The following is a 12,502-nucleotide window of genomic DNA, read 5'->3' as shown; positions in this document are numbered from 1 at the left end:
CAAAAACGGGCGTTTCGCTGGCAATGGAAGTCCGGAGGTAGGGTTTCCCAGTGAGGGGAGCCTTTGCCTGGCAACGGATGTCCGGAGGCGGGGCATCCCAGCAGCAGCGGGTTCTTAAGGTGAAAATAGTTCGGAAGAAGAGGCATATTTTATACATATGCTGTATCTTACACCTAATTTTGCTTTAAGATCTTAGTTCTTAAATTTAAAAAATTAAGAACTAAGATCTTAAAGCAAAATTAGGCATAAGCTATAGAATATGTCAGGAATATTTATTTTACAGAAATGTATCAGATCTTACTAGCATATATTAGCTCAAATGTGTTATGCCTACTATAGTCATAGTTGGTATTTTCTGTTCCAAAATTTTCCTGTGTTCCATTTTTCTCTTTTCTGTCCTACTAAGCAAGAGCAGGGACTGATTTTTCTTGTTGTCCAACAAATAGTTTTATAAAACTGTGCATTTAGGTGAGGTGTGTAACTATATATTTACACAATCCTAACAATGGAGTCAAATGAACATCCTTAACAGAGGAAATGTCTAGAATTGAAAGCAACATTCTTCCTTTGATGTGCCAGTAGGAACAAGAAGATTGCCAGTAATACTTGTGAACTTGTAAACAATAATTAAAATGTATGTACATGCTGACAGAGGTTGCATAATATGCCAATGTTGGTGAATTATTTTTCTAATGCTTTTCAACAAATAAATAAACTCCAGACTAGTAATTACTATCCTGCTAGGATTCCCCAATAAAAAAACAAAACAAAATCCTTATGTTGAAATAATTATATATAAGCCTGGTCATCAACATAGAAAATGTTTTATGTAAGACAAAAGTGAAATCTCTTTCTCCAGATATTGATCAATGGCATCTTCTGGTTGCTAGAGTCAAACTTGACCATTGGTCAGGGATTCTGATAACTCTAATTCTTTGTTCTGGAAGCCACAAGGTTCCCATGTTTACTGCGTAAAATGGTCTCATTCAAATTCTAATTCAAATTTTGCTTATTTATTTGAAGAACAAATTCTTTTCAAACTCAAGATAATTGTTTGTTTGTTTTTACATTCCAACTCTGCTTTATGGCTATATCTCTATTAAGCTAAGGACACAAAACAGGCTTTAGAAATATTTTTATCTCTTCCATGGTTGGAGAAGAGAAGAAAGGAAGGAGGAGGAGGCAAAAAGCTTGAAGACATTGTCTGCAGATGAAGTCTAATTAGTGGCAGAGAATGCACATAATACTGTGCTGATACAGTTAATACAAAATGGCTTCTGAAGTTTCTGGAATTAAGAAGAAGTAAATAATTATATGACATTACTTAAAAAATAGAAACAAAATTAGAGAAATGGAATAGACTACAAATATCATTAATTGGAAGAATATCTACCATTAAAATGTCACATTTGCCCAAATTTCTGTATTATTTTCAAACAATTTCGATTAAATTGGATAAAAGATATTTTGATCAATTAAATAAAATTTTATCAAGATTTATATGGGCAGGGGAAAAACCCAAAATTAAATTAAAATGATTACAGGATAATAGAACTCAGGGAATTCGGACACCCAGATTGCAAACTACTGTATATTATTGAGCTCAAAGAATGGATTTAACTTTAAAAACAAAAGGCTTCTGGCATTAGAGGGATATGACGTACAATTAGGATGGCAAGGATATATATATAGGAATTTGGTATTAGGAATTACTAGAATGAATATAATGTATAATTGGGAGGAAAAACTATGGAATACTATTAGGAATAGTATTTTGCAAACTATCTGTTGTTCAAAAATTTGAATATTTATTGTCGATATTTAGCAGCTCAAGATTACTTTAGAAATTAATAGAAATAATGGATTATAGCTTAGCTGTCACTATAGACAGCATTTGTGGGGTGAGGGGTTTGTGCGTGTGATGTTAGTTGTGTTGTTTGTAAAATGGGTCTTTTATTTTCTTTTTCTATGTTGTTTCTAAATGTAAATAAATCTAATAAAAATTATTTTAATTAATTAAGAAGTAAACAATAGATTATGCCTGAAAATAGAAAGTCTGGTTGTATAAAAAACACTTTACTCTTATGCAAACGACAATGTTCCTTAGTAGTACAAAATAGAAGGAGGGAGTAGTAGTGGACAGTTTGTGGTAATAAAGTTGGACCCTGGGAATAATTTTGCATAGTAAGTACGGGTGCTTGTTGCTATTATTATTCTACATTCATGGTCACCCAACTCCAATGGACTCTTGGATTACATGTCTTCAGAGAATGTAGCATTATTCCTGCTTCAGACGGCATAACATTCCCTTTTCCCTGTATAATTTCTCTGCAATTATGCAGATGAATGCCATTAAAAATATAGTTATAGTTCAGAAATTCTTATAGTTCAGAAATCTATATGAGTAATCATGGTCTCATGGTAATATCCCAAAATGATTATTAAAGTTCAAACTTTATTATTTGTAGCCCAAGATCAAACCTGGAAAAAAGACCTAATCTCACTGTGTGTGTGTTTGTGTGTGAGTAGGCGCGTATGAATGTCTGTATAAAGAAAGAAAATTCTGAGATAATGAACAGCTAACAATAGAATTTGGAAGGAAGCAGATTGTTCTTAGAGCTATAGCTGTGAGATAAAAAGTTGCAACTTACTTAAATTTGTTTAAAAGTAGGCATGGACACAGTGACAATATTAAGGGGATAGCAACTGGGAAAAGTAAGTTCAGTTGCCAGTGGGATATTATAATAGCATATGTGAAATATATTGTATCTCCATGACTGAGTAGAAACAAGCATGGCTTTTGTATGGGATAATTATTTCTGCTAGTTGTTGCCATAATAGGTAATACTGTATACCAATTGGGCCAGTGTTAAGGAGGATAGTATAGAATATTAGGATATTAAGGGAGGAAATCCAGGAACAGTCCAGGGAAGGGAGGAAATTATGCTATAAAAGAGATTGCATATCTAGATTGAACATCTAATTTAACAAAAACAGCACTAATTCAGTAAGTTAAGATGGAAGCTGTTGAGATTACTGAACGGTGCAATCATGTGCACATCTTCTCAGAAGCAAATAGTCTTGGATTCATGTGAACTTATGATATAAGGCTAAAATGATTTTTAAAGATTCTATATCAGTACTATCAGCCTTGCAGCAAAATTGGGAACAAATAAATTTAATAACTAAATTAAATGTATTTCTTTGCATGTGTTGCACCTATGCTAAATTTTGAATGCCTGTGAATTCTTTATAGCAAGACCCTCAGTTTCCCAAAGGAAGTGCCGCTGATCATAGTATATTTAAGTGGAAGAACTTTATGCTTGGTTAGATTATGTTGGATGTCTTCCATATTGCTATCTCCTTTTATAAAATACTATTGTGGCATATTTGTAATACTTGAGCAGTGTTATGATTTGTGTGTGTTCTGATGCGTGGCGAGGAAAAGCCCTACTAAAAAAAGCAGATTCTGGATCTCAGTTCTTCTTCCTTTCACTTTAATAAAAGTTGTTTTCTAATAGTGTATTATTTGCCTTAAGGAAGATGCTATTAATAGAGCCCTGATAAGGTACAAAGGCTCTCAAGGATCAAATATTTTGTGTCAGTAATAGAAATTCCTTTCCCCATTTTTATTGGCAATATCACAGTTAAGACCTGAGCACTTTCCTTTCAGAAGGGAGCAGAAATACTACTTAGGGTTTGTTCACAGGTTTTTGAGTTGACAGATTTATTTACCAAAATACCTTTGCTGTAAGCCACCCCGAGTCCCTTGGGATTGAGCAGAACGAACGAATGAATGAATGAATGAATGAATGAATGAATTGGTGCCTTCTTTGAGTTTCTTCTTCTTTTCTTTGATTTTCTGGAATAAAATCTTGCAATGCATGATTTATAAATGTTCAAAACATTACCTTTATACAATATTTTGTAATTAGTTTGCCTTGAAGTGAAACACTCTTTTGACAATTTTAATTTCCAATTCATACGGTGCACTTTTACAATGAGGAATGATGAGAACTAATTCAGCAACTGATTTATTGTAATTTATTGTTTTACTTCGAAGGGTCGAACCAAGAACAAACCTTCTCCGGTGAAATATGAAGCTGGAGATCTTGTATGGGCCAAGCTCAACAGACGTCCATGGTGGCCCTGTACAGTTTGTCATGATCCTGTATTAGATACTCATTCAAAAATGAAAGGTAACCTACTCATCTTGCATATAGGTTTTGAGTTTATATAGGTTTTGAGTTTTATTACTGAACATAATTAAGTACATGTAACATTTTGTAAATGATTTAATTGGGTGGATTAATCATGATAGATAGGGAAGAAATAGAAATGACATTCCTAAGCTAATCATATTTGTAATACATGATATTTTCTTAATGAGGAGAAGGGAAGTACAGAATATTTGTTATATACAGTAGTGAGTAGATTTGTTTTGAGTGCATCAAGTTCAGGACAGTTCAAATTTCCAAAGCACTGAAAGGCCAGACAAGGAACAATGGGTGGAAACTCCGAGTCTGCGGAGAGAGGCGGCATACAAATCCAATGAATAATAATAAATAATAATAATAATAATAATAATAATAATAATAATAATAATAAACTGATCAAACTGGAAGGTCTTAAGTATAAAACGTATCAGGAAAGACTTAATGAACTCAATCTGTATAGTCTGGAGGACAGAAGGAAAAGGGGGGACATGATCGAAACATTTAAATATGTTAAAGGGTTAAATAAGGTTTAGGAGGGAAGTGTTTTTAATAGGAAAGTGAACACAAGAACAAGGGGACACAATCTGAAGTTAGTTGGGGGAAAGATCAAAGGCAACATGAGAAAATATTATTTTACTGAAAGAGTAGTAGATCCTTGGAACAAACTTCCAGCAGACATGGTTGGTAAATCCACAGTAACTGAATTTAAACATGCCTGGGATAAACATATATCCATTGTAAGATAAAATACAGGAAATAGTATAAGGGCAGACTATATGGACCATGAGGTCTTTTTCTGCCGTCAGTCTTCTATGTTTCTATGTTTCTAAGTAGAGGTTCAACCTAGAAATAAGGAGAAATTTTCTGACAGTGAGAACAATTAACCAGTGAGAACAATTAACAATTCTAACAGCGAGAACAGCTTGCTGTCGAAGGTTATGGGTGCTTCATCATTGGAAGCTTTCAAAAAGAGACTGGGACAGCTACTTGTCTGAAAATGGTACAGAGTCACCTGCTTGATAAGGGAGTTGAGCTAGATAACTACAAAGGTTCTCCCAATTCTGTTACTCTGTATTTCAAATGACTGTTTTAAGGTCAGAACATTCTTGAATGGAATATTTTGATCTTCCTGAGTATTATCCATATTAATGCAGTCATGCAGCAAAATTCTAAACTGGACTATTTTGAAGTTAGCTGTTTATGCATTGGATTTATTTATTTATTTATTTATTTCTATGTTTCTAAGAAAGAAGCCATACACTATAGCCATCTAATAATAATGAAAAGGGGACTGGGAAGGATAAATTTCTTGGGGGTGGATGGCTTAATTCCAAGTGCAGCTCTTTTTCCCCCAAACCACCTTCACCCCACACACATTCACCAATTAATAATAATAATAATAATAATAATAATAATAATAATAATAATAATTTATTAGATTTGTATGCTGCCCCTCTCCGAAGACTCGGGGCGGCTCACAACAATAATAAAACAATGTTACAATGAAACAAATCTAATATTAAAAACATCTAAAACCCCATCATTTAAAACCATGCAGCACACGCATACCGAACATAAAGTATAAAAGTCTGGGGGAGGTGTCTCAGTTCCCCCATGCCTGGCGATACAGGTGAGTCTTAAGTAATTTGCAAAAGGCAAGGCGGGTGGGGGCAGTTCTAATCTCTGGGGGGAATTGATTCCAGAGGGCTGGGGCCACCACAGAGAAGGCTCTTCCCCTGGGGCCCGCCAAACGACATTGTTTAGTCGACGGGACCCAGAGAAGGTCGCTGGGATTTGTGCGGTAGAAGGCGGTTCCGGAGGAAAAGAAGACTCACTGTTTCCATTGGAAGATTTTTTTAAAAAATGAATGGCCAATTTTCAAAGTCTCTTGGTGTACAAGGAGAAAAAGGTTAACTTTGTCCTGCCTCTTGTCCCCAGAATGGTTTGCTATGCTGCATGTAGGAATTGGAGGCCCTCCGGTGTTGCCGAATATTGCTCTGTAGTCTGCCTCATTGGCGATGTTGTGAGCCAGGAATTGTGGTTCAGCAATTTCTGACCCTGCATTGGAGTCACCACTTCTGGTTAATGGGGACAGTTGAAGCTTAACATGGAGAAAATGGTGACATTTACTGAAACACACTTTTAAAATATACGGAGGGTGATATGGTTTCTTACATCCTGCATGGGTGGTGGTGGGGGTTATGGGTTCTTACACTGTGAAATGTTAATCTTGTAAATTACCTAGAGTCATTGTACACGGGTTTATTTTATTTATTAAATTTGTTAGCTGCCCATCTTGATACGAGGTGACTCTAAGCAGATTACAACAATTAAGAGTTAGGTTGCCATATACTTTTATCTAATAAATAAATAGTAAATTTAATAAATAAAATCACAGGCAGAAAAGAACATGAAATGTTCTGGGAATGTATATTTGGAAAGTAATGCATTTCCCTTGAGTTCTTGATTCCAAAAGAAAGTTGATAGAAACCATGCAAAGGACCCTCTTATAATAAAGTGAACATTTGTTTCAGTAACTTATTTTAGTCTCCATTTACTAATTCTAATTTGGCAGTTTCAGGCCGTTCTTTTCTGAACTTAGTACGAAATGTAAATATAGCTAATTTTATTTCAATAGTTACTAACCGGAAGCCATATCGAGAGTATTATGTGGAAGCATTGGGTGATCCATCTGAAAGAGCCTGGGTGATAGGAAAAGCTATTGTGATTTTTGAAGGAAGACATCAGTTTGAAGAACTACCTGTCCTTCGGAAAAGAGGGAAACAAAAAGAGAAAGGTTACCGGCACAAGGTAAAATCTCTTGTTCTTGTGCATATGCTGTGTTTAGGCTTCTTGCTCAAATTTAACAGATAAGTTAGGATCCAGCCAAAATGAACTATTATTGAAAAAAGCATAGACTGCGGTTGGAATGAAATCATTTGTATAAATACCTCTGAAATTAGTAGGATGTCAGTTTTATTTTGGTTATGGCCATAACATTTTCAAACAGTAATGACTGATATACAGTGAACCCTCGATCATCGCGAGGGTTCCGTTCCAGGACCCCACGCGATGATCGATTTTTAGCGAAGTAGCGGTGCGGAAGTAAAAACACCATCTGCGCGTGCGCAGATGGTGTTTTTGCTTCTACTGCCGCCCGCCCTTCGCCCGCCCACCCCGTTGCTCGCGCAACGGCTTCCCTGGGTGCCCGCTCGCTTGGGAACATCCCAGCTCCGCTCCCCAGCTGGGAAGCGGATCTAGGGAGTCCCCAAGCACGCGCGCTTTCCCCAGCAACGCGCGCGCGGTGGGGACTCCCTAGATCCGCTTCCCAGCTGGGGAGCGGAGCTGGGATGTTCCCAAGCGCGCGCGCTTTCCCCAGCAACGCGCGCGCGGTGGGGACTCCCTAGATCCGCTTCCCAGCTGGGGAGCGGAGCTGGGATGTTCCCAAGCGCGCGCGCTTTCCCCAGCAACGCGCGCGCGGTGGGGACTCCCTAGATCCGCTTCCCAGCTGGGGAGCGGGGCTAGGCTGCCCCAAGCTCGCGCGCGCCGCCCGCCCGCCCACGCTGTTGCCGGCTCCGCTTCCCAGCTGGGAAGCGGAGCTAGGGTGCCCCAAGCTCGCGCTCCAGCCCACCGCCGCTGGGGTCTTACCGGGGCAAGAGGGGGAAGACCCAGGGAAGCCTCTGCCCGGCGGGGAAACTCCACCATCTACGCATGCGTGGAAGGGCACGCATGCGCAGATGGTGGAGTTTACTTCCGGGTTGAAAACTAGCGAAATAGCCCTTTCGCGATCCTTGAGGACGCGAAACTCGAGGGTTCACTGTAATATGACACCGGTACTTGAAACTTTAGTAATATTTTATGTATTGGTATATTCACAGAGCTACCTACAGTGGATTAGAAAAAGGCTTTCCCCCCCCCTGCTTTTTAATAAAACAATAGAACTGATAATTTTGAGATCAAGTTACAATATTTCTAATGATGAAGCATTTGACCTGGAAGTGTAGGTATAGGATAAGATGACCAGGGCTTATTTTAGAATAATACCCTGTTTCCCCAAAAATAAGTCATCCCCGAAAGTAAGACATAGAAGAGGTTTCGTAGAATTGCGTAATATAAGGCATCCCCGAAAGTAAGACGTAGGAGATGTTCCGTTTCACAGCATTCCCGAACAGAACATGTATAACACTGTTGTCCATAAATTGCATCCCAAAAAGCTGCATCAATCAGATCTAAAACACATCCAACACGCATCAAACATGCAGCTGCGTGTTTGGATGCGTTTTTGCTGCAGCAGGATACAGAATACAATTCATTGAGGAAAAATAAGACATCCCCTGAAAATAAGATGTAGCACAACTTTGGGAGCAAAAATTAATATAAGACACTGTCTTATTTTCAGGAAAACATGGTAGTTCCAGTAAGAACTCATCTATTTCTGGTTCCTAGCCCTGCATTCCTTTTTCCATTCTGGAAGTGGTAATATTAACTATCTAGAACAGAGTTTCATTTGAAGTACTCCAGGCTGACCAGTGGAATTCCTAACAATTCCATTTGGCTTCATTTGGGATCAGTATTTGTCAAATTACCTGAATATAATAATGCCACTATAAGAATGCCATAATGAGTTGTATGTTTTGTTATAAATCACAAATAAACTTTGTGAAGGAAAGTATGATAATCTCTTACTGTGATACTATCATTTGCATGTAAGTATTTATTTTCTAATTTCTTCTTGTTTTCATTTATTTAAGGTTCCTAAGAAATTTATGGCTAAATGGGAGATGAGTGTCGGCCTTACTACTGAATATCTTAAGCAGAATGGCATGAAAAAATTTATCCGGGCTTCTAGCAAATTGGAGAGCATCCATTTAATGGGATCATATAAAAAGGATTCCTTAAATGAGCAGAGCAGGCATTTGAATGGATATTTGAAACCATTAGCATTTGATTCTAAACATTTGTCCCATGATAAAGGGGAAATATTCACTAAATCACAAACGAGGAAGAACTCTGATGCAAAGAAGGGGAATAGAATTAAAAAATGTAACATTAAGAGAGAGTGCGAAGGGGAAGTGCCAATGAACAAAGTTAAAAATACAATTTCTGAAAACATGCCAGACAAGCAGGCATCTCATGAACTTTGCAGAGCAGCAGAAAGCCTTATAGGTTCCAAATGTACCGTGAAAAACTATTTGCTCTCTTCTTTTGGAGAAAGGCAGTTTGAAAATAAACCGAAGAAAGCAGAATACGACATCTCTCAAAGAGACTGCCAACTTGAATCCCCAACAATAGATTTGAAGAAAATGAAAACCCCCTCGGGCTTCATGTCCAGATCAACACAACAGCAGCCGTATTCTGGAACTGATGGTAGAAATGATGGTAAAAAAGAAATAGACTCTGGTGGTATCTGCGATCCAGAGCCTCTTGGCCAAAGTATTGCAGCAGCATATAGAGACCTAAACATTTGTGACTCTATAAACAAAACAGGAAAGGAACTCTCTTTGGGACAAAGAAGCATTAAACGCCCTGCCTCTCTCTCCAAAAGTAGTAATAGAAATCATAAACCTCTGGAAGGCTCTTTAGATAGAAATGCCAATGTTGAGGCAGGATGTGAGCAATTCCAGCAGCCATCCTTTGAAGCTGAGAGGAAGGTGTCTGCTCACAGGAAGGACAATCTGACCACTGTAGATAAGCACACTACACTCCAAAGTAGAGGGCTCACAAGCTGCATGGATATGAAACAGCTCCAATTCAGAACTGTAAAATGCAAACATAAAGGATCTGCTGCCGCAGCCGCTGCCACCGCCACCGAATCGTCTCTTAAGAAAGACGAATGTATCCCTGACCGCTGCTTTTCTACTACCAAAGGTGCTCCTGGGTTTCAACTAGACACACCTGCCAAAAGTGGGAAGCTTGATGGCTCTAAACCGCCAAACAGCCCTAGAGAGAAATCTCATGATTCTGCTGAAATAGAAACAGCTGTTGTGAAACATGTACTTTCTGAACTGAAAGAGCTGTCTTATAGGTCCATGAATGATAAAGGCAAAGACTGTGCAGCCCCTAAGACCTCCATGCCGTTACTCTTTTCATCTGTCTCAGGGCAAAATCACTTGCCTATTGAGCCCGATTACCAGTTCAGCACCTTATTAATGATGTTGAAAGATATGCACGACAGTAAGACGAAAGAGAAGCAGATCATGACTTCGCAGAACATTGTCTCCTACAGACCTTCTAGCAATGGCGAAAGTGCTGCCAATAATACTCTGAGCGGTTTGACATCTTTGGCTGCAATGGGAGCAACTCCTAAAATAGAAAAAAATCAAGATAGTGTTCAAGAACCAGAATGTCAGAAGCCCAAAGAAGGTCAGTCTTCTTTTTCACGTAATATCAAAACCAAGTTGGTCAGTCGTGGTGCTAAAAAAAGGGAACTCGAAAATACGGCTGTTGCTGATACACGCTGCACCTCAAGGCGCAGCTATCCAAAATCTAAGCAACTATCTAAACAAATAGTTAACGCAACATCAAAGAGCAAATCATTAAAACATTTATTCAGTAGAGCAAAGAGAGTGTCCCGCCGGCATAGAGCTACCCGCAGTTCAGTGGCTAGATCTCTAGACAAAACCCAGGAAGATTTTTCAAGGAAAGCACCTTGGGAGTTAATCCAACACACTCCTGGTGAAGACTCTTCAACTTCCTTTGATGGCAGTTTAGTTCATGTAAAAATGAAGTCAGAATCTGGTAAAAAGAAAGAGAACTACAGGCCCTTTGAAAATGGGGAGTGCCTAGAGTTGAAAACAGGACTGAATAGAGGAGGCTCCATGGGGGATGAGTTTAAAGATGTAAGCCACGTAGCACCCAAAAAGCGATGGAAACGTTTTAAGAAAAGCAGTTCTAAAGCTGGTAAGCACATCAGTAGCTCTAGGAAAACAGGAGGCAAAATATTTTGATCATCTTTGGCTGGTACTGAATGAAATAATTTTGATTGGAGATCTCTCTTTGCTTTTCAGGGAGATTAAATTATTTATTTGTTTGTTTGTTTGTTTGTTTTTTGTTTGTTTGTTTGTTTGTTTATTTATTTATTTATTTATTTATTTATTTATTTATTTATTTATTTATTTATTTATTTATTTATTTATTTATTTATTTATTTATTTATTTATTTATTTATTTATTGGATTTGTATGCCACCCCTCTCCGTAGACTCGGGGCGGCTAACAGTAATAAAAAAAACATCATATAAATCCAATACTAAAACAACTAAAAAACCCTGATTGTAAAACCCTTATTGTAAGACCCATGAACAGGCAAAGTTTGTGAAAACGTTTTAGCTGAGTAATGTTTTCTTGTTTATAATAAGAACTGCAAGAGGGTTTTTTGATTTCCTATAGCTGCAGGTGGAATTTACTGTGAAATCCAGGAGATAAAAACCATTTTTTAAAAGAACTTTGGTTCTTTGACACCTAATTTTCCTGGAAAATTCTGTTTGTTAATACAAGGAACATGTAGTAAAATGTGTGCTTCTCCCTGTAGTTTGAAGTGGTACAGCTGTTAAATTACTTATTGTCTCATTTGTAGGTTGTGAGAACTAAGTGTTGTAAAGATATAGAAGCAAGCAAACTGACAAGAGAGAAAATCTTAGGGGAATAGCCCAGCATATATTATGTTGCACTGAATTCTTTAAACACCTCTTTCTTCTTCTGAGCTTAATTTAGGCTTCTAATCTTTAGAAGTTAAATAATTAACTGTCCAAATAAGAAAAGAAATACATTCAAGGTTGTTTTTCTTTTTACTTTACAAAAGGGTATTATCTTCAAATGAAACTGTTGCGGAATCAAACCCAGCTCTACTATAAGCAACTCAAAATGGCCAGAATTTTAGTGTGTCTGTTTTGGATCCTATACACAATTAAATAGTATAAATACACTTATTAGAAATTTAAAAAATGATTTGCATGTGGTAAGAAGTGGAAGATGCAGAATGGACTGTACTAGGCCTACTTACTATCTGGGCTGCACCTACCCAGATAATAATACAGTATAGGTGGCAATAATTCTGAATCTCTTTGCTGCTATCTAGTGTTGCCTCAGTTTTTGCAGCCCAGGGATAATATGCCTAGTCTGTATCATTTCAACCCATAGGCTTTAGATTGTATTTTTAAGTGTTCACTTATATCAGGAGTATCAGATTTGATTTCATGAGGGCCGCATCAGGGTTGTCTTTGACCTTGGGGGGGCCATGATGGGTGTGGCCAGCTCGTCCCTCATGTTGAGGGTGCCTGTGGTGAT

At 37.8% G+C, this 12,502-nt stretch overlaps 1 protein-coding gene across 9 annotated transcripts in view; it reads left to right on the top strand.

The window, feature by feature from the left end:
• NSD1 (nuclear receptor binding SET domain protein 1) overlaps positions 1–12,502 on the top strand; it is a 77,717-nt gene that overhangs the window by 26,761 nt on the left and 38,454 nt on the right. For 7 of the 9 annotated variants that reach the window (XM_070738922.1, XM_070738918.1, XM_070738915.1 and 4 more), the window contains exons 3-5: positions 4,064–4,199; positions 6,856–7,028; positions 8,969–11,117. In XM_070738922.1, the coding sequence (XP_070595023.1) occupies positions 4,064–4,199; positions 6,856–7,028; positions 8,969–11,117 (2,458 nt within the window). The remainder of the gene's footprint in view (positions 1–4,063; positions 4,200–6,855; positions 7,029–8,968; positions 11,118–12,502) is intronic. The other 2 variants (XM_070738923.1, XM_070738920.1) reach the window with 1 other exon arrangement.

The sequence above is a fragment of the Erythrolamprus reginae genome, chromosome 2 (assembly GCF_031021105.1).
Source record: "Erythrolamprus reginae isolate rEryReg1 chromosome 2, rEryReg1.hap1, whole genome shotgun sequence".
Classification (NCBI taxonomy): domain Eukaryota; kingdom Metazoa; phylum Chordata; class Lepidosauria; order Squamata; family Dipsadidae; genus Erythrolamprus; species Erythrolamprus reginae.
This window is presented reverse-complemented; position numbering and strand designations above follow the sequence as displayed.